The sequence below is a fragment of the Eretmochelys imbricata genome, chromosome 2 (assembly GCF_965152235.1).
Source record: "Eretmochelys imbricata isolate rEreImb1 chromosome 2, rEreImb1.hap1, whole genome shotgun sequence".
NCBI classification, from domain to species: Eukaryota; Metazoa; Chordata; order Testudines; family Cheloniidae; genus Eretmochelys; species Eretmochelys imbricata.
In genome coordinates this window covers 228691462-228716385 of record NC_135573.1, presented here as the reverse complement: position 1 = coordinate 228716385, position 24924 = coordinate 228691462, and the positions used below count along the sequence as shown (strand labels likewise).

General features: G+C 44.0%; 1 protein-coding gene across 1 annotated transcript in view; it reads left to right on the top strand.

Moving 5' to 3' along the window:
* The window catches only part of RSU1 (Ras suppressor protein 1), a 187691-nt gene that overhangs the window by 36238 nt on the left and 126529 nt on the right, over positions 1-24924 (top strand). Inside the window, exon 4 of the mRNA XM_077809432.1 lies at positions 22927-23047. Coding sequence (XP_077665558.1) covers positions 22927-23047 — 121 coding nt within the window. The remainder of the gene's footprint in view (positions 1-22926; positions 23048-24924) is intronic.

Here is a 24924-nt window from a genome sequence, read left to right as displayed (position 1 = left end):
AAGCAGGATTATAGTTGAAGAGATAGGAAATTTAACCTAAATTCACACCTCCACAGCAGCTCTGAGACAGCACGGTCGTGACCTGTGGAAGAATGAATGAAATTTGGGATATCCAGGAGGTAAACTGGATGGAGAAAGGAAATATTGTGAGCTGCTTTGGGCTTATAGACTTTTAAATGCTAGGCTTCAGGAGGAAATGGGAAAAGGAGTAGTCATCAGAGGTGATTTACAGGGAGGACGCGGAGTTAGGTAGCTCTAATTTATTTTATTTGGGTTACTAGTTACCTTGTTTTTGAGGGAAGAGCTTCAAAAGACAGGTGCCTAAAACAGCTACATCATGGTAGACTGGCAAATGGGGTACCTTCTCTGGGCCTCAACTGTAGTCAGTGGGTCAGATACAAAGATGTATTGTGGCCCCTTTATGCCATTGGACATCATAAAGGGGCTGCTAATCTAGGCGGAACCTAGCACCTGCAGAATACTTCTGGCATAAAGACAGGTTTCAGAGTAACAGCCGTGTTAGTCTGTATTCGCAAAAAGAAAAGGAGTACTTTGTGGCACCTTAGAGACTAACCAATTTATTTGAGCATGAGCTTTCATGAGCTACAGCTCACTTCATCGGATGCATACCGTGGAAACTGCAGCAGACTTTGTGTGTGTGTGTGTGTGTGTATGTGTATATATATATATATGTGTGTGTGTGTGTGTATATAAAGTCTGCTGCAGTTTCCACGGTATGCATCCGATGAAGTGAGCTGTAGCTCACGAAAGCTCATGCTCAAATAAATTGGTTAGTCTCTAAGGTGCCACAAGTCCTCCTTTTCTTCTGGCATAAAGGTGTTCTTTGAGTGGCACAGAGCTGGCAGAATGGCTCTGTGCCATCTCCTTTTATAGCCCCTGTGTTGGTTGTATGTCAGAAAGGTGAGGGCATGGTTAGTGCCCGGTGCTCTGTTTTGCAGTGGAGAATAACCAGGTTCTGGGGACTATTGCTACCAAGTGTAAGGGAGTGCAGCCCTGGAGCTCCAGTGTTTGGAGGGAGAGGGTCAATCAGAATCTGGTCATTGATAAAGGAGAACTGTGGACTATACTACTGGTTTTCAAACTGTGGGTCACAACCCAGTATTGGGTCGTGGAATACAAGGCAGTGGGTCGCGTCCGCTCTTGTCAGCACTGCCAATGGGCCCCGTTAAAAGTCCCATTGGCGGTGCTGTCCGGCTAAGGCAGGCTAGTCCCTACCAGTTCTGACACTGTGCTGTGCCCCAGAAGTAGCCAACAGTAGGTCTGGCTCCTAGGTTTGGGGGGGCAGTGGGGCTCCGTGCACTGCCCCTGCCCCTAATACCGGCTCTACTCCTGGCCAATGTGCACTGCAGGGGGTGGTGCCTGTGGGCGAGAGCTGCGCGGAGCCGCTTGCATACCTCCGCCTAGGAGCCAGACATGCTGCCGGCCGCTTCTGGGGCGCAGTGTAGTCTGCAGTGCTAAGAAAACATGCCTTAGCACCCTCACTGTGCCACTGACCGGGAGCCGCCCCAGCCCTGAGCCCCCCAGAACCCCTTCGTGCACCCCAAGCCTCCATCCCTGATCCTACCCCAGAGCCTGCACCCTTAGCCCCCTCCTGCCCCCCAACCTCCTGCCCCAACCCTGAGCTCCAGCCCAGAGCCCTGACCCCCTCCTGTGCCCCAGCCCAGAGTGCCCTCCCACACTCTGAACCCCCCCATTCCTAGCCCCACCCTACAGCCTGCACCCCAACCCTCTGCCTCAGTCCAGAGCCCCCTCCCACACCCTGAACCCCTCATTTCTGGCCCCACCCCACAGCCCTCATGCCTGCACCCAACCCTCTGCCCCAGCCCCTCCCACAGCCCAAATCCCTCATCCCCAGCTCCGTTGGGTCGCGGGCATCAATAATTTTCTTCAACTGGGTTGCCAGGAAAAAAGTTTGAAAACCACTGGACTATACAGAATTCTTTATTAATATCCTGATATAGACATTCATTGTTAACATTCCTGTTTCTTAAGGCATAAGTGATTTTAATGAATCAAAAGCACTTCATCAGTGCAGTTGGAGGGAAAGTATGGTCAAAGGTTTCCAGAACCCTGTAATCGTTAATTAGCCCCAAACCTCAAAGTTCCATAATTGGGGAAAAATCCACCTTTAAAACAGGTTTGAGTGTTAAGTGTCTTCTCAGTTAGTAGTAATGAAGTTAAAAAACAGATGAAGTGGACAGTATCTCTTCAGTACGTGCAAGCTGTCTTTCATGGTATTGAACATATGTTTTTCACATGAGGAAGATCTTCTATTTTAGGGATATAGGGTAGGTCACAGTTAAGTTACCTGCACGCTAACAGATGTATTAGTTATCACCTTATTATAAGTAGGTATTTTATGTCAAATTTTGGACCCAATCTACTTGAAGAAGTTTCTGCCTTTCTTCTAGAGCCTGTTTAAAGATAAATCCAGTTGGTACCTCAATAATACTGCAACTGTCCCAGTTTGCTTTTCTATTTTGTGCTATTTCTGTTTTCTTCTGGAATCTCTGAATCTTTCTTCCCTTTAAATAGAAGTGCTGCTTTTAATAGATGTCTTATTTGCCATTAGAGGTCACTGTTGAGATACCTATTTCTTCAGTTTTCTCTTGAAAGAGAAGCAAACTGTGTGGGCAGTAGGAATTTGTTACAGAATATTTGCCTGTGGACCCTCAGACAAATGGACATGCTGATTGCTTGGAAATCTTAGACATAGTCTGTAGACCACAGCTTGAAAACCACTGCTGTAGATGAGTGACGGCCTCACCTCATCCCCTGGTGACCTCACCTTGGTTTCCCAAATAAAATCCACAAAGGATTTTTCTAGTCCAATCACAACAGCCCTCCTTGGAGTCTGTGTTATTCACTTTAAGTTCAAAACTAAACCCACAGGTCTTCCCTCCAGTCTTGAGCTGGGTACAGTGCAAACTTCCTTCCTCTGGACAGAGTCCTTCCTGCCTTAGCAGGCTGCTCCCTGCCCTTCCTAGTTTGAGCAGTTCCCCTGCTCTCATGGTCTTCCTTGCAGGAGCCTCTCTGCAGCCCTGCAGTTTCATTACACACTCCTAAGCTCCCCCCCCCTTCTGGTCTTTATAGGAAACTTCTTGTTTCCCCCTCATGTGGGGCTCATGATGTGATCAGGATTGGCTTGGCCCTGGGCGCTCTAGCCCAGAGGGCAAGCCACCCTGTTGCAATTAACCTGTTGCATCATGACCTGCTCCTGCACTTGAGTCTTCAGTGACTAGTCATCTGAAACTTCTCTGTTGCCTTCTTTCCTTTTTATCTGCTTTCCGACTCTCTTGCTGAGTCCCTCCACTACGGTCTTTCTGCATTTCTTGTCTTATAATCCCCTCCTCTTCCCTTGTCACCACTGAAAAGTCTTCTGTCTTGTATGCTGTCTGTAATCCCTCCACCTGTCTCCTTGATTCCACCCCCTCCTGAATACTAAGATCCCTTAATCACTTTCACTTTCTTCCTAGTCTTCCTTCAATTTCTCTCTCACCTCTGGTTCCTTCCTTTCATAGTACAAGCAAGCTCTCTGGCCTCGATACTAGGAAAGCCATCCCTTGACCCCACTTGCCTTTCCTGCTGCTGCCCACTTCTGAACTAATAAAATGTGCCATTCACAACTACTTTCTTGAGATGCACTCAAATTTAATCTTGGCTTCCTTCTGCCTGCTCCACTCCTTTGAGACGGCTCTTGTCAAGGTCTCTCTCGTTCCTGTTGTGTTTGACGCGATCGTTCCTGCCTTCTCAGTATTTTGTTGTGCTAGTCTTCCGTGACATTCTTCTCCCCAAGCTTAACCTCTGTGGACATTTCTTTGGTGTCTTTCAGTGGATCTTTCAATGAAGTTTCACTGGTGACAATTTCCTGTCCTTGCCTAATGGTACTAAGGGTTGGCTCCATTGCTGCTACACTGATGGCAAAAATTGAGGCCAATTCTAAAAGTGGGCAAGGACTTTGCCAGCATGTACCTAGCACTGTGGGACATCTGTCCAGTTTGGTCCTTTGGGGTGGCACCACAATATAATTTATAAACATTGGCGAATACAGTTGTATTTGTGACACAAGGCTCCAACAAAGGAACTGTGTTTTTATTAATGCAGTGTGCAGTGGGACGCTTTGTGGGGGTAGTGACTAAATGCATATGCTAAACTTTAAGTGTGTGATGTCTGTTTTCTTGAAAATTGCAGGTTAAATACCATATTGGCTTTTGTGTTCATTGCACTAGAAGAAAAACTTGACCCTGTGATGTGGTACAGATGGTGGAACTTTCACTTTTATTTATTTATTTTGACATGAAGCAGGAGCTTGTAGAAAGAAACAGATGAATGGCACACATGTGAAAGAGTATTGGGTTCCAAGGATATGAAATTACCCAAGTTTTTATGTGTATAAATTAGACACAAAATACAATGTCAGTAAATTTTCATGCACATGGTATGGAACCTAAGCTGATTCTACATCACTGGGAAAGAGGTATATGGTGATATTTCCTATGTATTTACTATTATACTTTGACTTTTCAGAAAAATTTAGTTTGATATTCTTGTTGCAGGTGCCGTTTCTAAAAATTAAAACTTCAGACACATTAGTTCAATCCTTCTCTTTTTGTAAGTCAGTATAAAATCTAAATATTTTCCTGATTCTGTATTCAAGTACACCTAAAGATGAATGTGTGTAGTTTCACAGGCAGCTATTTAGAATCGGCGTATAGTATGATAAATACATTTACGATAAACAAAACTATTTCTCTCCATCTCCATGTGTATGTCCAGGTTATAGAAAAAGTAAACCACTGAAAATCCTAATATTGTCAAGTACAGACTACTTTGAGTTTCCCACTTCAAAATCAGTGGGAGTTCTGTATGAGTAAAGTGTTCTAGGATTGAGCCTTTTAAAATTCATTTCATGTAAATAATTGTAGAGGTACGTGGAGAATCCCACTCACAACCTGTTTAAAAAAAATATTAACTATGGGCTGGATCAGTGCCTGGACTTTTCTACAAAAGGAGGAGCTGAATTGCAGAGATGGCGTTTGTGTGGAGAAATATACCGACTTGTGCTATTTTCTCCCTTCACTCTTCATTGCCTATGGTTACCCCTTTGAGAGCACACTGCAATAGTTAGGCTCTGTGAGGGTGGATAACAGGAAAGGCCATATCAGATTAGTTCCATTGATCCATTTTGTCTGTATTGTGTCTCCAACAATGTCCTTTCTCAGTACTGGAAGTTCAGGATACCCTATAAAGTATAATTACACAATAACCTGTGTCTTCCTAATCACAGGTAGTGAGTGAGTGGTTGTGGGAGGATCACTCTCCTTAGCATGGTTTCCCATGTCCATGTAGAATATCTGCCTAATGTAGTGAAAAGCCTTCTCCACCCCCTAAACAGGGGTGGTGTCAGCAGTATGCTGGGAGCCACTGGCAGTATGTCTTATGAAAAACTGTACTGCCATGGAGGTAAGGAGAACTAGTTTGAGGCACAGGCCATACTTGGAGAGCCTGTGATATGTGGGGTTGGAAGCTTAATTCCCTTTGTGTGTGGGTGCTGAGGGGACATTCTGGCTCTGTTCTGTAACCATGGCAAATTATGTCAAATTGTGCTAAATGGAAAAGGTGTGAGCTGTTCCTTTTACAGTCTACAGGTAAACCAAACTGTAGTGCAAAGCGAGTACAACAACAGAGATTCTTCACAAAGGTTATAGCCCTGATCATAAGTAATGGAAAATTACAAGAAATGTATGCAGAAAAACAAACTAAATATTATGAACCATGTATTCTGGTGTCTCATAGTTTTGCTTTCTTCATATTCCAAGGTTCAAAATTCTACAGTAACCAAATGCTGCCTGAAAGCATAACAAATATGTAGCTTCCTTTTTAGATGTGGATGTAGTAGCTGAAATGCAAACGACCTTGACTTGCAAGGAATGACCTTCGCTATTTACTCGGGCCCTGGCACTCCTGAGTCTCTAGTTATTCCCTCTTCTATGGACTATTTGTCATGCCTTGTGCTAAAGGTTTTGTATATGGCATATAAAAAATTAAAATATGGGGGAAATATGCTAAATAAGTAGTGGCATGAAACATTGGAATTCAGTGTAAATGTATTTATAACAAGGAGGGTTGATTTATAGCTTTTTTTCCCAAGACCATTTGTCAGTTTACTGTGCAGTCACATGAAACATTGTCTCCTAAAAGGTCATGTTTAAACTATTTTTGAGATCTGACAGGTATCAGTTAAACAATATGTAGTGGTTAGTGATGTGAGCTAAATTAGTTGCTTCTGGTGGAGTCTTAATAATCCCAATTTAACAGGATTCCATGATTCCTTAAATAAGATGACTCCTGTGGGACTTTCCCCACACACTCTAGTCCCATTCCATGCTACTGAAATGTAAAGGCACGGTGCTGATTGGAATGAGAAGACTTTTGTGTGTGTGGTACATTTGTAATGTAGGTTTCCTTGTTGCGTATAAGTAAGCTGGTAAATCGCTTCAGTTGAAATGAATAATTTTCACAAAACATCTAATGCATTTTCTAGCACAAAGGTGGAAATATTTCTACCCTGCACTATAGAAGCGGTTGGGGAATAGAGCAGACACACCTTTATTTCTCCAGTAACTTAAATGTTAGTTTTCAGAATAACTTAGAAGAGAATAAAACAGCAATTCTCCCCTCCCCCCCAAAAAAATGTTGTATAATCTTGTCAACAAAAACACACAGCTGCCACAACCACTTGCTGTTTCGCAATGTACTTTTCACACTAATTTCTTTTTGCAGTGTCCCTAGTACACAGCTATTCTCTTAAAACTCTAACAACTTTTTAAGCATTCTTCTGAGAATCCAGTATGTTTTTGTCCTTCTGCCCTTCACTAGATGGCACGTTATCCCCAGGCTCTTACATGCCTTTCCTATGTTCTCAGCACTTCTCGGACCCCAGCTGCTAAATTAAAACTTATTGATATATTGCTTTTTTAGCACAGTAGCACATCATTGAACTATAGGATAATTTAGAAAATATGTCCCTAAAAGCATTCTGGAAACTGCAGTGTTTCTGTGGAAAATTGCATAAACAGTTCAGCTGGTTTCTGTAAAGAGCTGAAGATTAGGGAATCAGTAAGTATCTTGTTTTAATTTGTTCAATACAATTCATCCTTTTTGGGGGGTATAAATTACATAGTGGAATCTGCATTTGTATTGTATGTTAGTTGGCAAACTTCTTGGGACAGGGACTCTTTCTTCCTCTTCTGTAATGCACCAAGCATGTCAGTGCTCAATGAATATTTTAAGAATAAAACTGCATTCTCCCTTTGCTAATTCCCCTCTCATTTCTGTGAAGTAGATTTTCTCTCTCAGTAACTGAGAAGTAACCTTGTTCAATGAAGCAAACAAAATTCCAGCTCTTTAAATGCTGTTATACAGGGTGCACAGAATTAATTTTCAGTTGTTTAGAACTTGAGATCTCAAAGTGATGAACTCTTCAGGTCCGATGCTGTGAATCTTTACTCACATGAGTAGTTCCACTGAAGCTAAGGGGCTGGCAATGGTTTTGCAGGATCAAGCCCCTTAATTGTGTGACCCATGAGTTTAATTCTGTAGAAGAGATGGGAATAAGTGGTTTCAAAAGTCTCCTGTTGAGCTATCTTTTAAGTTGTATTTAGCAATGTATAAGTAAAGCAATTTAATGAGAAACTGATGTATAACTTTATAAATCTTAGTGCTATTTGTTGTCAGAAAAAATAATCCTCATAGCTCTTATGGAAAAATACTCTCAATCTTAAAAGGTTTGGAGTACTACTGAACTTCAAGTTCTTAAGTACCACATAATTAGTTAGTTTTTGTTTGAGAACATGGATAATCAGTTAACTGAGTCACTGTGAAAAAACTAATGACCCTTCTTTGCATGTAAAGATTCTAAAAACTCTGAATGTGGCAGTGAAAAGACTAATCTTAGTTTTATATACTTAAAATTCTTAATTCACTTATGGCCTGATTCAAAGTTCTTTGAAGCCAATGGGAAGAATTTGAATCAGTTCCATATGTGCTGACACCTAAATAATCAGCTTAGCCATGCACTGTTTTATGAATAGATGGATGTTGTATATAGTACTTTTCATGCAGCAAAAGGGCAATATTTTGTACTTTAACCTGGGATAAATAAATTTTATCTGGAATGTTTATCTTGTTCTTAGTTTACATAACAAGAGAAGGGTTTTTCTTGTTGAGAGGCTTATATATTTACTAAATCCCTTCAACTGTACAGACTGCCTTAAAGATGGGTATTGATTTTAGTCTAAGCTCTCTCTGAAAAAAATCCGTATTTTTAGTTTAACAAATGTAAGATGTTTTGACATGGGTATTGTAGTAAGAACAGCTTTCATCCTTAGTGAGTATAAAAAAGATTTGTTTGAAACTTCTGTAACTTGTATAAACATTAAAATATTTTATATGTGAAGAAGAAAGAGACTTGTCAATGTGAGAACCTAATTAAAGCCCCAGTCTTGCAAACACTTGGTCAAGCTTAATTTTAAACATGTGAGGAAGTCCTCTGTAGTTGGTTTGGATTCCTCAAAAGTTTAAGTGAAGCACTTGAGTAAATGTCAGCAGGAATAGATACATGATGTACAAAGATCATATGGATTTTTTCATTCCCGTAAGTCATCAAGTGCTGCAGTACTGCCACGATCATCATATAAAACAATAGATATCCACTGAAGCGAGCCCACTATCAGAGTTGGGATTATTGAAAAATAAAGGCATCTGAGAATAGTGTTCACCTCAATCTCTGCCCATGCTATCCAGACACATGTTCTCTTGTTCCCCATTTTTCTACTTCTCCATCTCTCCTGGGCAGTCCTTACCTGCTTGGGGCTCTGATCTCAGTGGCAGCTCCTGACTCCTCTCCTGTTAGTGGCTCTTGCAGCCACCACCTTAGCCTACAGTGGGACATCTTAAGTTGTAGTGATGCTAGCTCTTGATCTCTAAGACAGAGGTTTAATTTATTTCCCTTCAGTAGTAGTTTCCTAATAGAGGCACTTATACAGGTTCCTTCTGTGGTCTCTTCCTCATTGTATTTTGGAGGTTGAACACCTCCAGAAGCAGTTGGAAATGAGCAGCTAGTCCCATGTGACAGGCGATCTCTGTACAGGCCACCGTTTGAGAGCCGATAGGCTATATCATTTCATTAGAAGAGATTATACAATGTCTGTGTGGAGAAGCCATATCGGAACCCCAGAAAAATCACTTTCCCAAATAAACTCATAAGTTTAGCAATAGTGTCTGCCAACCCCAAAAATGCATCTTAAATCTTGGAAGACTGACTGTTCTATGATACTAAAATACGCTGTGCTTGAAAACATGACAAAGCATGCTCCTATAAAGTTGTCATTGACTATATTGGGAACAGGAGCAAGCCCTTTGGGTCTTATTCTTCAAGTGGCCTTTGTTGAACTTCAAAGCCAACATTATTAGCTGGACAAAGTGTCTTTGAAGGTCTGTGCAACATCTTAAGTCTTGGCTAGAAGGAGGGAATTTAGCTCATGTTACAAAGAACCTCTTATGGCTCGCTTGTGTGGACAATTCCTTGTCCCACCATTCTTTTTTCAGAGGATGGTAATTTGTTGTAGTGCCCACGAATGTGTGTGGCCTTCACAGAAACGGTAAAATTCATAAAAGGTAGATTCCTCCTGTTCCAGAATGGTGGACTAGTCAGTACAATCTGACCAGCCACCTCTCTTCAGACTGCTATTGATCCATGGACCATAGCTTGTAAATCCCTGTTCTAAGCCACTTCTGCTCTCATGGAGTGAGGTCAGTTTGGGTACTGAGCAGTTAAAACCATGTGGCTACTTGCATGTCCGCCAAAGGGGATATGCCTTCATATTTGTTTCTTGGGAGTCTTTGGGAGCAGTCGAAGCTGCGTAATGCTGGTCATTGCGGGAGAGTTTTCTCTCTCCAAATTAGGCTAGGCATGGGCTTAACCCCCAAAGTCTTTTGAGCTGTTGTGCCAGCTGCCACAGAAATAGCATGTCAGCTGAATCAGTTGGTAGGATACATTTCCTTTGTTCCCCATGTACTTATCCATACAAGCTTTCAGAATGGCATGTGAGGAAAGTAAAATGTTGGAAAATAAAAATGATCTCAATGTGAAATCAGTAGGCTGTAGATATCCTAATATCTCAGAAGCTCAGCTTGTATCTACACTGCAATAAAAAAAAACAAACCCTGTGGCTGATCTGTGCAAGCTGAGTTGGGTAGGGACTGTAAAATTTCAGGGGAGACATTTGGACTTGTGTGGGCTTGGGATCTGTAACCCTTCCCCCTTGCAGGGTGCCAGAGCCCAGGCTTGAGCCTGAATATCTACACTGCAGTTTTATAACCCCACAGTCTGAGCCCCACAAGGCCAGCTGTGAGTTTGTGGTTTATTTTATTTTCTTTCTACTCTTTGGAATAAAGATTTTAACTGTGTTAAATTGTGAAATTCTTCAGCTGGTGCTCTTAAATGGTCTCAGTAAAATCATTGCTTCTAGATTTTAAGTCACTTGGGCAGAAGTTTTGCAAGGAAGAGATCCATTTGCCCCTTCAGAAATGGTACATACGTGCATCTGAATTGAGGGCTTCAGCAAACTACATGTCGTCTTGCTCAAGGATTAAATCCTAATGCTCTTTTCCAAAAGAGCATCAGCACCTTATTTCCTTGTGTGCTTGCTCTTTGGAGTCTGACAGGCCTCTGTGAGGGTGTCTATACCGTCCTTCAGTGGGATGTATAGAGCTGCATAGGGGCTGCAAAGGGAGCTTTTCTTTAGAATTCCCTGTTCCCCTGAGGCTCCCTGTGACCCTGCTGAGAGGTCTGGCTGGAGAGGTTGAGTGAGTTGGGATGTTGGTGCTCCCTAGTGCCACTCCATAATGATAGACTGGCTTATATAGTGATTCATTAAATACATTTCATCTGATTGTGCTGTGAGCTATGTTGGTGGGTATTGTCTGTTTGTCCGTTATGCCATTTACAGGAGACTTTAAGAAATACTCTTCACACAATAATACAAATGGTCAGCAACAAACTTACTAACTCAGGAGGCTAAGATATATGCACGGTTAGTTCTTCTTCGAGTGATTGGACATTTCCATTCCACAATAGATGCGTGTGTGCCATGTGCAGTTCTTGGAGATCTTTCCCTCAGCAGCACCTGTCAGGGCAATGTGAGCCTTGTGCTACTGCATGCAGGTATAAATGGCTGTGCTGTTCCTGATCCCTCTTCCCAGTTTTTCTACTGCCAGTGACGGTTGTTGGAGCTCTGATCTTTTTGTCGGCAAGTCTTCCCTCTTGTAGCGTGTATATAGTACCCGTAGAATGTTGTGGACTGAGATGTAGGTGGTCTGGTGTAGTAGTCAGAGCAGGAATCCGGTCTTGTGGGCGGAGCAGGCATCCAGGTTTGGGAATGAAGCCCGGGGTCAGCGTCACAGTCAACTGCCAGTTACCAGAGCCAAGGGTCAAGCCAGACTCAGAATCAGGAATCAAAGTTGAGGGTCAGAGCTGAGGTCAGATGCCAGAGCCAAGGGTCAAACCTGAGTCAGGGTCAGAAGTCGAAGGCCGGGGTTAGAGCCAGGACTGGTCACTGAAGATTGGAGGCGAGTCAAGGATCGAGCACTTAGCAGGAGGATGCTGGAAACAGGAGTGAAGGCAGAGGTGAGGCAGGAGCAGGAATCGGGAACAGGGTTGGGTTCAGGAAGCAGGCATAAGCAGGGTGCAATGCAGCCACAGCAGGAAACCAGCTTGTTGCTCGGACAAATTTCCTGTGCTGCCTCCTGGCTTAAATAGCATGTTGGACCAATTAGTGGAGCCAGGCAATCCTCCAGTCAGAGCTCCTGTGGGTGGTGCCTTGGCTAGGGCTATAGTCCTAATAGCTTCTCAGCCCACTGGGTGGAGACCAGGATGTGTCTGCTGTCTGGGGGTTCCAGGCCTCGGTTCAGGACATCATATCAAGCTGGAGTTTAGTCTAGCAGTGTGTTTGTACATATGTAGATATAGGATTAAATTTAGGATAATTTTATAGATTAGGGGTCTCAGGTGGGTAGCAAGGATGGTACCAGACTAATGCCTTATTCTCCTGGCTTCAAGGCTTGTTGCTCACGTAACAAAATTATGCCAGTGAGTGACTCTTACTGCAGCTGCCTTAAGTATCCAGGAGAGGCACATATGAGTGGTAAATGCCACATTTGTAGAGGTTTCAAACCCAGATTGAAAAAGGACGGGGCTGCCAGACTCAAGTACCTGCTCATGGAGTCTGCGCTTTGCCTGTCATCAGAACCTTCCATCTAAGAATGGATATTGGCACATGTGAGTTGGTTTGGAGTGCTCCCACTGTTCTGACAGAATCCAGAGGCAGATTCTCATCACGGTACCTAAGAAGAGACAAGATAAGTCTCCCCAAGACACAGTACTGCGGCCTTTGAAAACTACTGTGAAGGTACCAAGCAGAGACGAGAGCGCTCAAAAAGAGGCAGACGCAGAGACGAGAGTGCTCAAAAAGAGGCAGACGCAGTCCGGAAACCAGGAAGGATTGCTGATTCCAGAACCCTGGAAGGTCTGACACCAATCCCTAAGTGATTGGTGCACCTTTAGATACCACAGACTCAAGAGTCCTTTCCAGTGCTGTCTATACCCAAAGTTTTCAAGGCAGCCAGAGTGTTGCTTAACCTGTTGGTGCTGGCTTCCTCTAGTATTCAGGAATCTCTTCTGGTACTGGGATTGGAAGCGCATGCTTCTATGGTCCCAGCTCCAGCCCCAGAGCAGTGTTTGCTACTGGTGGCTTCTAAATTTGCTGCTCCTCTCCATAGGATTCTATCTATGGAGAACCCAGTAGTGATCTTGCTGGTAGCCCCATCTCCAGACTCTGAGTCAGACCTCCCATTGCCGACGGGGTCAGTTCCACCGTGGTGTGAGGAAGTGGACTCCTCAGTAGACTCCAAGGTTGGATCATATGCGTTTTGACCCGAGTATGCCCCAGTGGGGTGCCGGCCTCTCTGATACCAGCCACAGCCTTCACACTCTGACCAATGGCCTGTATCTATCTGGGTCCTGCCTCCATGTCAGTGGCCATTTTGGATGCCTTGGGGCTCCCCTCCACATTTTAGAGCCTCTCCTGTTCTTTCCTGCCCTTCTACATTGGCTAGGTGCTGGAAGCATCTGCAGCAAGGTCAGTCTTCCCTCCAGTGGGACCAGTACTGTGCAGGGGAACCACGTGCTTGGGACTCTCCTGTAGAGGATCTGGATGCAGGGACTCTGCAGGACCCTCTAGGGTAGCTCTCCCTATTAACGAGGCTCTCCTGAAACCTGTCAGGTTTTTATGGCAAACCCCATCTTCCCTGCTCTCCACTCCTTTATCAGTGGGAGGAAAATATGTCCCTTCGCAGGGATTTGAGCACTTCTATAACAACCCTTCTCCAGGCTCTCTGGTAGTCTTTGCTGCTGACAGAAAAGAGAAAGGAACACCAGGCCTCTAGACGGGAAGGAAAAGAAGCAAAAAAGCTAAACATTTCTATAGAAAGCTTTATTCCACAGGTTTATATCTTATGAAGCAGCAGTGTTTGCTGGGTCGATACAGTTTCACCCTGTGGGGTAATATCCTGAAGTTCGAAGACAAGCTCCCTGTTGAGACAAAGCACAAGTCACTGCTATGGTGGAGGAGGGCAAATCAGTTGCCAAAATAGCATCGCAAACAAGCATGGATGCGGCAGACACTCCAGCTTGAATTATGGCTTCCGCCATCATTATGCAGCATTCATCTTGGCTGCAGGTGTCAGGTCTCCCCCTGTGGTGCAACAAACCATTCAAGACCTCCTAGTTGAAGAACCCTTGCTCTTTTCTATTAAAACAGATGAGAGGCTTCATACCTTGAAAGATTCAAGAGTGACCCTTAAGGGGATTTATACACTGGTGACAAAAAGAAAACCATTCTGCCCACAGCTGTCCCAGTGGTTTCAGCCCTTCTTGCCGCATACCCAGGATCTGTTCAAAAAGAGAAGCAGAAGTTACAAGAGGCATCCTCCCCCTTCTTCTGCTGCAGCTCCCAGTTCCTGCAGGCAAACTGGGTTCTCTGAACAGTCATTTTGATGTTCTGGTCTAGAACGGTCTACCAGAGTGCCATCTATCTCCACCCCAGCTTTTGCCAACTGCCTATCCCACTTCCTAATTGCTTGGACCCACATCACCATGGATCTGTCGGTTTTAAGCACAGTGGAACTGGGTCATTCCCTTCAATTTACGTAGCATGTGTTATCCGTTCCTTAGATTCCCAGGGACTGGTATGCTGCTCTCAACTTAAAGGACACTTATTTTCATGTGGCAATTCATCAGAATCACAGAAAGTTTCTCAGATTCTCGGTCAATGGATCGCAATACCAGTTTGCAGTACTACCTTTCAGCCTGTCAGAACCTTCTCTCCTATTCGCAAAATGCATGGCTGCGGTAGCAGCATTCTTGTAAAGGTTGGAAGTCCACGTGTTCCCCCCACTTGGACAGCTGGCTGGTCCAGGTCTCAAATGCTATCCACTGTAACAACTATTCATTTTTGATGCACTGGGGCTCCTAATCAATACAGAGACATCTTTGAATAGGCATCAGCATAAAATAGAATTCATTGATGCAGCCCTGGACTCAACAAAGGCCAAACAATGCAGGTCATTCCTCCTAAATCTAATAGCAAACGCTTTCACTATGGTTCAGAATTGCCTCAGACTTCTAGGACATATGGTGGCATGCACCTACATGGTGCAGCATGCCAGGCTACACCTCAGAACTCCAGGGTTGGTTGTAATTACTGCCCAATCATCCTATGGGCATAGTGATTCAAGTAACTGCTCTGGTCTTGTCCTCCCTGAACTGGCGAGTAGAACTGCAAATCTTTGCAAGGGAGTTCTTTTCCCCCTCAGCAACTCCAGTCAGATGCACATCTAGGTTGGGGAGCTCACTTAAGTCCCCTTCAGACTCAGAACTTTTGTCTCCATATTGTAGCTCTTACGGCTAGCTTAGCCTTTTTATTTTACTCAGCAGTAACAAGAAACCTGCAGGCCTGTATCTTGAAGACAGGGGTGGCCAACATGTGGCTCCGGAGCCACATGCAGCTCTTCAGAAGTCCAGTATGTGGCTCCTTGTCTAGGCACCGACTCTGAGGCTGAAGCTACAGGCGCCAACTTTCCAGTGTGCCAGGGGGTGCTCACTGCTCAACCCCTGGCTCTGCCACAGGCCCTGCCCCCAGTCCACCCCTTCCCACCCCCTCCCCCGAGCCTGCAGTGCCCTCGCTCCTTCCCCCCGGCCCCCGAGCCTTCTGCACTCCATGAAACACCTGATCAGGAGGTATGGAGAGGGAGGGGGAAGCGCTGATCAGCGGGTCTGCCGGTGGATAGGAGGTGCTGGGAACGGGATGGGAGAGCTGATGGTGGGGCTGCTGATTTATTACTGTGGCTCTTTGGCAATGTACATTGGTAAATTCTGGTTCCTTCTCAGGCTCCTTTTCAGGCTCAGGTTGGCCACCCCTGCTGTAAGACATTAGCTGAAGCAAGTTTGCATAAGTATAGTAGGCCTATGATTCTTAGCATAGATAAAATGGCCCAACAGTTACCCCAAATTTGGGGGAATTGGGAATAGCTTGCTCAGTAAAGGGAGTTGAACATAATGGTACCAGGCAACCACAGGAACACTTAACTGATATTTTAGGATAGAATCGTTGGCAGATGTCTAACCACAAACTTGCTTGAGCAATAGGTGAGATGTGATATTTTAATACCATTTAATTCATTGTTAACCTATAGGATAAGTGCTCCCCAATATTATGAGGGTGAGGACGTTCAATTTGGACACTGAAGGCTGGGCAGCGGAATGAATATTCATGATAGTGCCAAGCCCTATAATAGGCTAAGCCACCATGTAGTGGGGGCTAGCTTTCTATTTTTGACCTTTCAGCTCTTCATTGTGATCTACCACCAATCTTTGGGCATTGGGGAACCTGGAGCATTGGAGTCACTTGGAATTCCCGAGACTTGTGTCTCTCACCATCAGGTTCCCAAGGGAGGATGTGAGTATATAAGCATATGCAGGGAATGACACCAAAGGTATCCCTAATATTGTGTTACTGCTCTCTGGTTATGAGGTTTGAAGCTTTCCTGTCTTTACTGATAGTTTTAATAAAAATAGCCAAGGCTTTGCTTTGTCCTCAATGTGAGTGTCTTTACACCCCGCGGTTCCCTACAAGATATTGAACTTGTCAGTTTTAATTCTGTGGAGCCTGATTCTGGGATGAAAACGCTATTATCCCTAGCTCATTAATTAATATCAGTTGGTAATCTGTATAATTATTAAGCATTAAAAGGATCAGGCTACAATATAAATATCAGGGAGCTTTGGGCTATCCATTTAGCTTGTGTGGTATTCCTTCCACATATCAAGTGGCGGAATTTGTTGGTGCTATCTCTCATCTATTTAGAGACAATGCCAGAATTAGGTGGGTGGTCCTACAATTTGTTGGTGCTCACAGACAACACAGCAACAGTGTTCTATGTGAACAAATAAGGGGGGAGCATTTGACAAGGTGTTGCCACGAGGTAATGCTACTTTGGAATTTCTGCATGACCAGTTCTATCAACCTGAGAGCTGCTTGCCTTCTGGGAGTTCAAAACGCTCTTGCAGGCCTCCTGAGTAGGTTGTTTGCAGGTCTCTCTGCCTTGATGTGTCCAGGTCTATTGTGTGGTTTTTTTTTTTTTTTTTTTTTTTTAGCAGTGTGATAACATCCCAAGTGGACCTGTTTGAAATAAGAGCAAACAAAAAACGTCATCTTTTTGTTCCTGAGCGGGTCACAGCCCAGATTGACTGATAGATGCTTTCTTCCTACCCTGGTCCAAAGGCCTGCTGTATGCCTTCCCTCTACTTCCACTCCAGCTGAGTCTTGTCCAAAGTCAAGCAAGATTCTGCTCACCTTATTCTTATAACCCCAGTGTGGCCCCTTCAGCATTAGGTTTTGACTCCACTAGCCCTATCTGTCAGACCTCCAATGCCAGTCTTGAGGGATATGGATGTGATCTCACCGACTATCGCAGCTTGCTTCATCACAACCTTCAACCTTCCAGCTGACAGTGTGGATGTTTCATGGCTGACAACTTCGGAAGGAGTTTGCTCTAAGGGGGTACAGGAAGTTCTGCTAAATAGTAGGAAGCCTTCAGCTAAGTCTATGTACCTTGTTAAATGGGGGAGATTCTCCGTTTCGGTCAGTACAAAGAGGCATGCCCCCAGCTCAAACTCTGATTTGCCTTATCTTGGACTTTCTTTTGTTTCTGAAACAAAATTTAGCTGATGTTCCATACGAGTCCATCTGGCAGTTATTTTTGCTTTCCAGCTTCCTGTGGATAATCAGTTTTTTCAAACCCTGTGTCCATCAGATGTCCAAAAGGTTTGCTCAGATTATAACAGGTTCACAGCTTGGTTCCACATTGGAGTTTAAATTTTAGTTCTAGCAAAGTTGATGTGTCTCCTGCCCTCCGTCTCCCCCTTGGAGACACTAGTGATTTGTTCTCTGTTGCACCTGTGTGTGAAGGTGGTTTTCTTGGTTGCTGTAACCTTGCTCAGGAGAGTTGGGGAACTGCAAGATTTAGTATCAGAGACTCCCTATACAATTTTCTTTAGGGACAGGGTTTTCTTTCACTCTCACCCAAAATCCTGTCTAAAGTGGTTTCTGATTCTCATATTAATCAAGTAATATATTTACTGACTTTCTTTCAAAAACCTCATGTTAGCAGAGCTTTGGTTCATTACCTGGATTGGACTAGGTCTTTCAGGTCTTCGTCTCGGCTCCTTATTGTGGTTTCAGACGGAGTAGAGGGCCACCCAGAGGATCTCTTCCTGGATTTTCAGCTGTGTTTGTTTATGCAGCTGACTTGGCTGATATTGCCCCTTCAAAGAAAGTTGCCAGGTCACAGCTAACTTCTGCTGCCTTTCTGGCTCGTCTACCTGTACTGAATGGTTGCTAGACAGCAACCTGGTCATTAGTCCATACATTTGCCTCTCACTATGCTTTCTCTTATCAATGTAGAGACAGTGCCAGATTTGGGCGGGTGGTCCTACAATCCCTGTTCAAGTAGATTCTGAACCTACTTCCAGTTCACACTGCTTGTGTCATAGAATATCAGGGTTGGAAGGGACCTCAGGAGGTCATCTAGTCCAACCCCCTGCTCAAAGCAGGACCAATCCCCCATAGTTGCCCCAGATCCCTAAATGGCCCCCTCAAGGATTGAACTCACAACCCTGGGATTAGCAGGCCAATGCTCAAACCATTGAGCTATCCCTCCTCCCTCCTGTCACCTGCTGTGGAATGGACATGTGCAATCACTCTCTGTAACTGTCTCTTCTTAAAGTTTGGTAAACTCTTGGTTTTGAACATGTGCAACACATACCCATTCCGCAACCCCTCTCTCTTCCTTCCCTTCCATATTGGAGCCTTTCCAATATAAAGGAACTGAGGGTGGCTGGGAGCAGTGTGGCCCTGTGTACCTGCATGCAGTGGTGTGAGGCATCAGAGTTGCTCATGCTGGCCCGATGGGTATGGCTGAGGGAAAAATCTCCAACTATGCACAAGGTACATGCGCACCTTTTGTGGAATGGATGTATGGAACACATCTCCAAGAACAACAGTTACAGAAAGGTAGGTAACCGGTATTTTAAAAAAAAAAAAAAAAAAAAAAAAGATTAACATGCTTTGGGGAATTTGTAGGGTGATTTGGAAAATAGATTCTTTGGAAGCATTGGGTGGTTACATCAGTGATACCTTTTCAGTGATAACTAGTTTGTAGAATAGAATTGATGTCATACAGCTCCAGTGGCAGTAAGAAGCTTAGTATCCTGTGTGGCATTACTGTTTCTGTGTCCATATAACTAGCCCTGTATCACATTTAGCATAATTTGTGGTGTTAAATTGGACTGATTTATCTAGGAGAGTGAAATAATCTCTCATCCTGTCAAAACGGTCACTACTTTCAGACCAAGATTTAATTGCATCAGCAGTGCAGGGGGTTGCATTCTGTCTGCATTATTCTCGGTTTGTGGCTAAATTGGGAAGCAGAAGTACTAGAAAATAATGGTTTCAATCCTTAAGCATTAATACCGCTGATTACAAAAAGCAATGTACTTGCCAACCTATCATGTAATAGTAAGAAATCTGTGATGGCAAGAGATACTAACTATGATAATGCCTCTGGTGCAATATTCTGAGGCTTAAAACACCTGTATTATAAAATATCTAAAAATTTAAGTAATCTGTTATGTGGAAAATTGTCATATGCTTTCAAAGTATAGACAGGCAAATACCTGTTGTACTTAAACACGCGCATAATTCCCATTGATGTCAACAGCTGGGGTCAGGGGGGGTGGGGTGTGTGCGTTCACGCGTACGCACGCTACTCCTGAGGGCACTCTGTGCCAAAACATTTAAAAATTCTGCACACATTTTAAAATCCTTCAAATTTATTTGTCAAATAAATGTGGAGACTCCACCATGGCATTGGGGAGCATGGCTGCAGAGAGGTGGGAGAAGACTTCGCAGCTCTTCCTCTCTTCCCATCCCCCACCCCCCTGGGACAGACTCAGTGGTGTGGCTGAACCCAGCCTTGACACAGCACAAGGACCGGGCCTGCCCCTTGGTGCCAGCTGCACCAGGTGTGGGCAGACAGGCTCAACGAGGCAGGATCCAAGAGTGGAGGGGTTTAGTGTGGGGGGATCCAGGTGTGAGTTGAGATGGGTCTGTCTGGGGCAATCTGAGTGCGGGAAGCTCGGGGGGGATCCGGGTGCAGGGGGAGATCTGGAAGCACAGGGGCTTGTGGGGGGGGGTGTTCTGGGTGCAACAGTAATGGCACTCTGAAGGGGGGTCCAGATGGTTGGGGCTCAGGGGGTGGGGTTCTGGGTGTGGTGGGGCACAGAGCTTGGCAGGAAGGTCTGGTTGTGGGGGGCTTAGTGGGGTGGGGATCCAGGTGCAGCTGGTTGGGGCTCAGTGGGGTGGGGATCTGGGTCCGGGTGGCTCATCAGGGTGGCCCAGGTGAAGGGGGAATGGGGCTCACGGGGAAGAGGTTCTGAGTCTGGGGCGGGGGTGAGGCTCGTTGGGAGGGTCTAGATATGAGGGGGGGATCTGCAAGTACGGGGGTTGGGCAGATGGGGGATCCCTCCCCCTGAAGCTGAGGAGTGATGGGCACAGGAAGCGGGAAGAGGGGGTGGAGGGAGAAGTTTGCAGAGCTTCCTGCAGCTGGGGGAGAAATCTGGGGATGGGTCTGACCCAACCCCGGATGCCATGCAGGGGAAGAGGAAATCCCGTCCTCCCCAGCCCAGCCAGAACTAGCAGCTGAGCCCAGCACAAGATAGGTGTTAAATGATCTGGAGGATGGTATGGATTGTGCTCTCAGCAAATTTGCGGATGATACTAAACTGGGAGGAGTGGTAGATACGCCAGAGGGCAGGGATAGGATACAGAGGGACCTAGACAAATTGGAGGATTGGGCCAAAAGAAATCTGATGAGGTTCAATAAGGATAAGTGCAGGGTCCTGCACTTAAGACGGAAGAACCCAATGCACAGCTACAGACTAGGGACCGAATGGCTAGGCAGCAGTTCTGCGGAAAAGGACCTAGGGGTGACAGTGGACGAGAAGCTGGATGAGAGTCAGCAGTGTGCCCTTGTTGCCAAGAAGGCCAATGGCATTTTGGGATGTATAAGTAGGGGCATAGCGAGCAGATCAAGGGACGTGATCGTCCCCCTCTATTCGACATTGGTGAGGCCTCATCTGGAGTACTGTGTCCAGTTTTGGGCCCCACACTACAAGAAGGATGTGGATAAATTGGAGAGAGTCCAGCAAAGGGCAACAAAAATGATTAGGGGTCTAGAACACATGACTTATGAGGAGAGGCTGAGGGAGCTGGGATTGTTTAGCCTGCAGAAGAGAAGAATGAGGGGGGATTTGATAGCTGCTTTCAACTACCTGAAAGGGGGTTCCAAAGAGGATGGCTCTAGACTGTTCTCAATGGTAGCAGATGACAGAACGAGGAGTAATGGTCTCAAGTTGCAGTGGGGGAGGTTTAGGTTGGATATTAGGAAAAACTTTTTCACTAGGAGGGTGGTGAAACACTGGAATGCGTTACCTAGGGAGGTGGTGGAATCTCCTTCCTTAGAAGTTTTTAAGGTCAGGCTTGACAAAGCCCTGGCTGGGATGATTTAATTGGGGATTGGTCCTGCTTTTGAGCAGGGGGTTGGACTAGATGACCTCCTGAGGTCCCTTCCAACCCTGATATTCTATGATTCTATAGGAGCCACCAGCCAGGTCTTCCCCAGTCCTTTCCCCTGCCCCACAGTGATTTACCTCTCTGCCGGCTGCCCTGGGCACCCAAAACATACTGCTGGGAAGGGTCATATGACCGCTCTTGTGGCTTCCCTTTCTGCCAGGGAAGCAAAGTCATTTTTCTGCAGGGAAGCAAAGAAATCTGTGGGGAACATAAATTGTGCACATGCACAGTGGCGCAGAATTCCCCCAGGAGTTGTGTGCACACAGCTATTTTAGAACATATGACAACGTGAGATTTTTTAAAAAATATTCAGATTTGTCTTAATTTCTTTTATTCAGTTTGCTAAATATGTCCTCCCATGAACATAGCCATGAGCAGTGAGTAATATTTATGCAGAGCAATTAGGATATCTGTTAGAGATTCCATTGTTGTGAACACTGTAACTGTGTTTAAAGTCTAGTAAATGACCTACTGTAATGTTCTACTGTGTAAATATTGTGGGCTCGTTTTTAAGGCAGGGGCGTATTGCCTCATTCCATCAAATTCACGAGGCCATGATTTTCTTTTAAGCTCATAATTACTTAAACCTTCTCTCTACTTTTCCTGCTGTTGTCAAAGTTAACATTATGCACCAAGGTGAATAGTGTGGGTACAGTTGCAAGCTTCAGTGCAAATGATTTGTCATTTTTTCTCCAGCTCTAATGTAAACTTTAACTGCATGCTTAAGTTTCTCTTTGTGGGAAAAGAGATTTAAATCTGTACATCTTTTTAACCTTTTATCTGCAAAGGCTTATTCATATCGTGCTGCTGGGTTGGTTTTTCATATTTCTAGATAACCATGCATTGATCTGTTGCTAATCTGATGTAACCTTTTTTGTATGTATTGATCATAGCGCTTTACTCATGGGAGGTGAATCAGAAACTGTCTTGGCTGAACAGTTCATCATTTAAGGCTGAACTTAAATTGTTGTGATTTTAGTTGAATGTTAAATGGACGCCTACTCAGATATTAGATTATTTAAACAGCAGGCTGAAATGGACCATCACTCAGAATGGATTTTTGTTTCAGTTTTACTAGAGAAGACTTTAAATAAAACTGTCATTTAGGTCTGGATGGCTGAACTATCTATTTTTCTGATGTATATTAATGTAACCATCCAAAAGTTTAGGTTATGTCTGAGAGCCTTGTCTGTGTGCTTGGTGCTGTGCAAACCGAATGGAAGGCATGGTTCCTTAGTGTTCTGTAAGCAGAATAAGTATTTTGTCATGGTGTTTTTGCCCCCACCTTAATAATGGCGTTTCAGTATTTTAAAATGCTAATGGCATTTTTTAAGAGGACAGAGTGCTGCCAGCGATGGCTTTGAAAATGGACACCAGATGGAGCCCTACTGGCCATCAGCATTTCTTGTGGGGTAGAAATTATTTCATTTGTATTGTGGTGGCACCTAGGATCCCCCAGTCCTGGACTAGGACCATTTTGTGCTAGGTGCAGACAAACAGAACAAAAAGATGGTTCCTTCCCTAAGGGTTTACAATCCAAGTAAGCTGTTGCTCTGAGAATCTTTAATTTTGCAATGCACTTTTTTCCTTACAGCTGTGCCACCAAACATTGCAGATCTGAAGAATTTAGAAGTGCTTAACTTTTTCAACAACCAGATTGAGGAGCTGCCTACGCAGATTAGCAGCCTTCAGAAGCTCAAACACCTGAACCTTGGGTACGTAGCAGTAAAGCAAAAATGACCACCAAAAAAAAAAATGCAAAAACTGTTAGTGGTTAACAGTAATTGAATCTTGCACTTAAAGCTTTCATGTTTTGTAAATAAGATCAATTTTTATGGCACTTGGGATAGCTCTGAAATTATGGTTTCATTGTAGTTGAACCAAAAATTAAGTGTCTTAGAAAAACACCAGTTATGTATTTATTTAATTTGAAACAGTTTGAGGAAGAGACACTTGTGTATGATCTCTTTCACATTACATTGATGTCTAGTTTGTCAGTAGCAATCCATAATGATCCACTTATTAAATTCAGTTTGAAATCTGTTACATACTATTTCATGCATGTGCAAAATTGTTCCCTTACCTGCTATCTTTATTAAATCTGAGAGTTCTGTGGTCACTATATGATAAAAGATCTAGGATCTGCTTCATGCTTTAGCATAGATTAATTGTCTTCTGAAAGATTAATGTTTGAGTTTTATTTAGGATTTCCATCTGGGTAGTTAGAAACTGGGATTTGTATCCATTGAGTAATGAAGGAATTGCGGTTCCGGTTAAGAGTGGCTTAATACAACAAGGATTTCTGTTGAAAGCCTAAAAGGATAAGCATTCATAGAATGGAAGCATCCTTTAGAGGTCACCCCCTTTAACAGTTCTCAAACATATTTCTATCTAATACAGTTGGTGGTTCCTTTCTGCTTAACCACCATTACAACTACTGTTTTTTTTTTAATGGAGTTTCTGCAAGAAATATGATGATAAAACTAAACCTACAGTAGGGGGATGGACCTTTTTCTGAAACCGTATTGTAGTTGTATTTGGTATGTTTCCTATTTTGTGGGTGCAATTTTATATTTACAGCTTTCTCCCTGTATGAATGAATTTTTATATTACAAACTCAGACCTATAAACAACTTAAGTCAGAGGGAAAGGATGTGTACGCGCTGTTACTTAAATCCAAATAGACTTTAGCTAACAGGCTGCATATTCTCTAATGAGTTGGATAACTCCGTAAGAGATTGATAATTGAACTCCGTTGTTGGCTGCAGTGATATAAATATTTTTTTGGTATTGTCTCCTCGATAAAGACAGTTTTGGTTCTTATTTGGTCTCTGGTTGTCTAGCACAGTGGAATATGCTTTGATTCTTGGCAGCCTCCATTGGCTTGGATTTAACAATGAGACTGGATAATTAACACGTTTGCCTGGGAAAGTAACACTCCAACGTTCTATGTGCGCGCGCATATATTTTGACGAGGGATACACCTCAAGGTGTAGTGCTGCACCATTACTGGGGGAAATAGTTGAATGCTTTCTACGTACGATGAAACCAGTAACAAGTTGATTGTACTTAGTTGTAACCAATATACTACTTCCCTGAATTTCTTCCATTAGTGTTGTTTTTAGGGGTAGGAGTGAACGAGTGTTGTGAATTGGCATTCTTGCTGAGGAGTATCCTTAGTCTTGCAAATGGTAAACCAAAGGCTGCCTTCTATGTTAACTTCGTAGTGTAACATTCTACTTCTAATATACAACTTAAGGGAGTCCAATGCCATGGCATCTGGGTGCCTCACATATTTTAAGTATTACAACATAACTAATGTCCCCCTTAAAACTGGTAAATTCCTTCAAGGTCCATTTCCCATTAAAGCCACTGGAAAGGTTTTGATCTCAGGAGTTGGATCAGTCCATTAGTGGCTGCTGCTGAGAGAGATTTTAAAAAAATAAACCACATCAAAAGACCACCCCACCTTGGGAATGTGATTTATTCCTTTATAGCTAAACTTTTTTGAAGCAGCCCACAGGGCAGCTGAACAATTCATACTCTACACTTCTCCAGCAAATACTCAGATCACTTTGGGTAAAGTACTCCA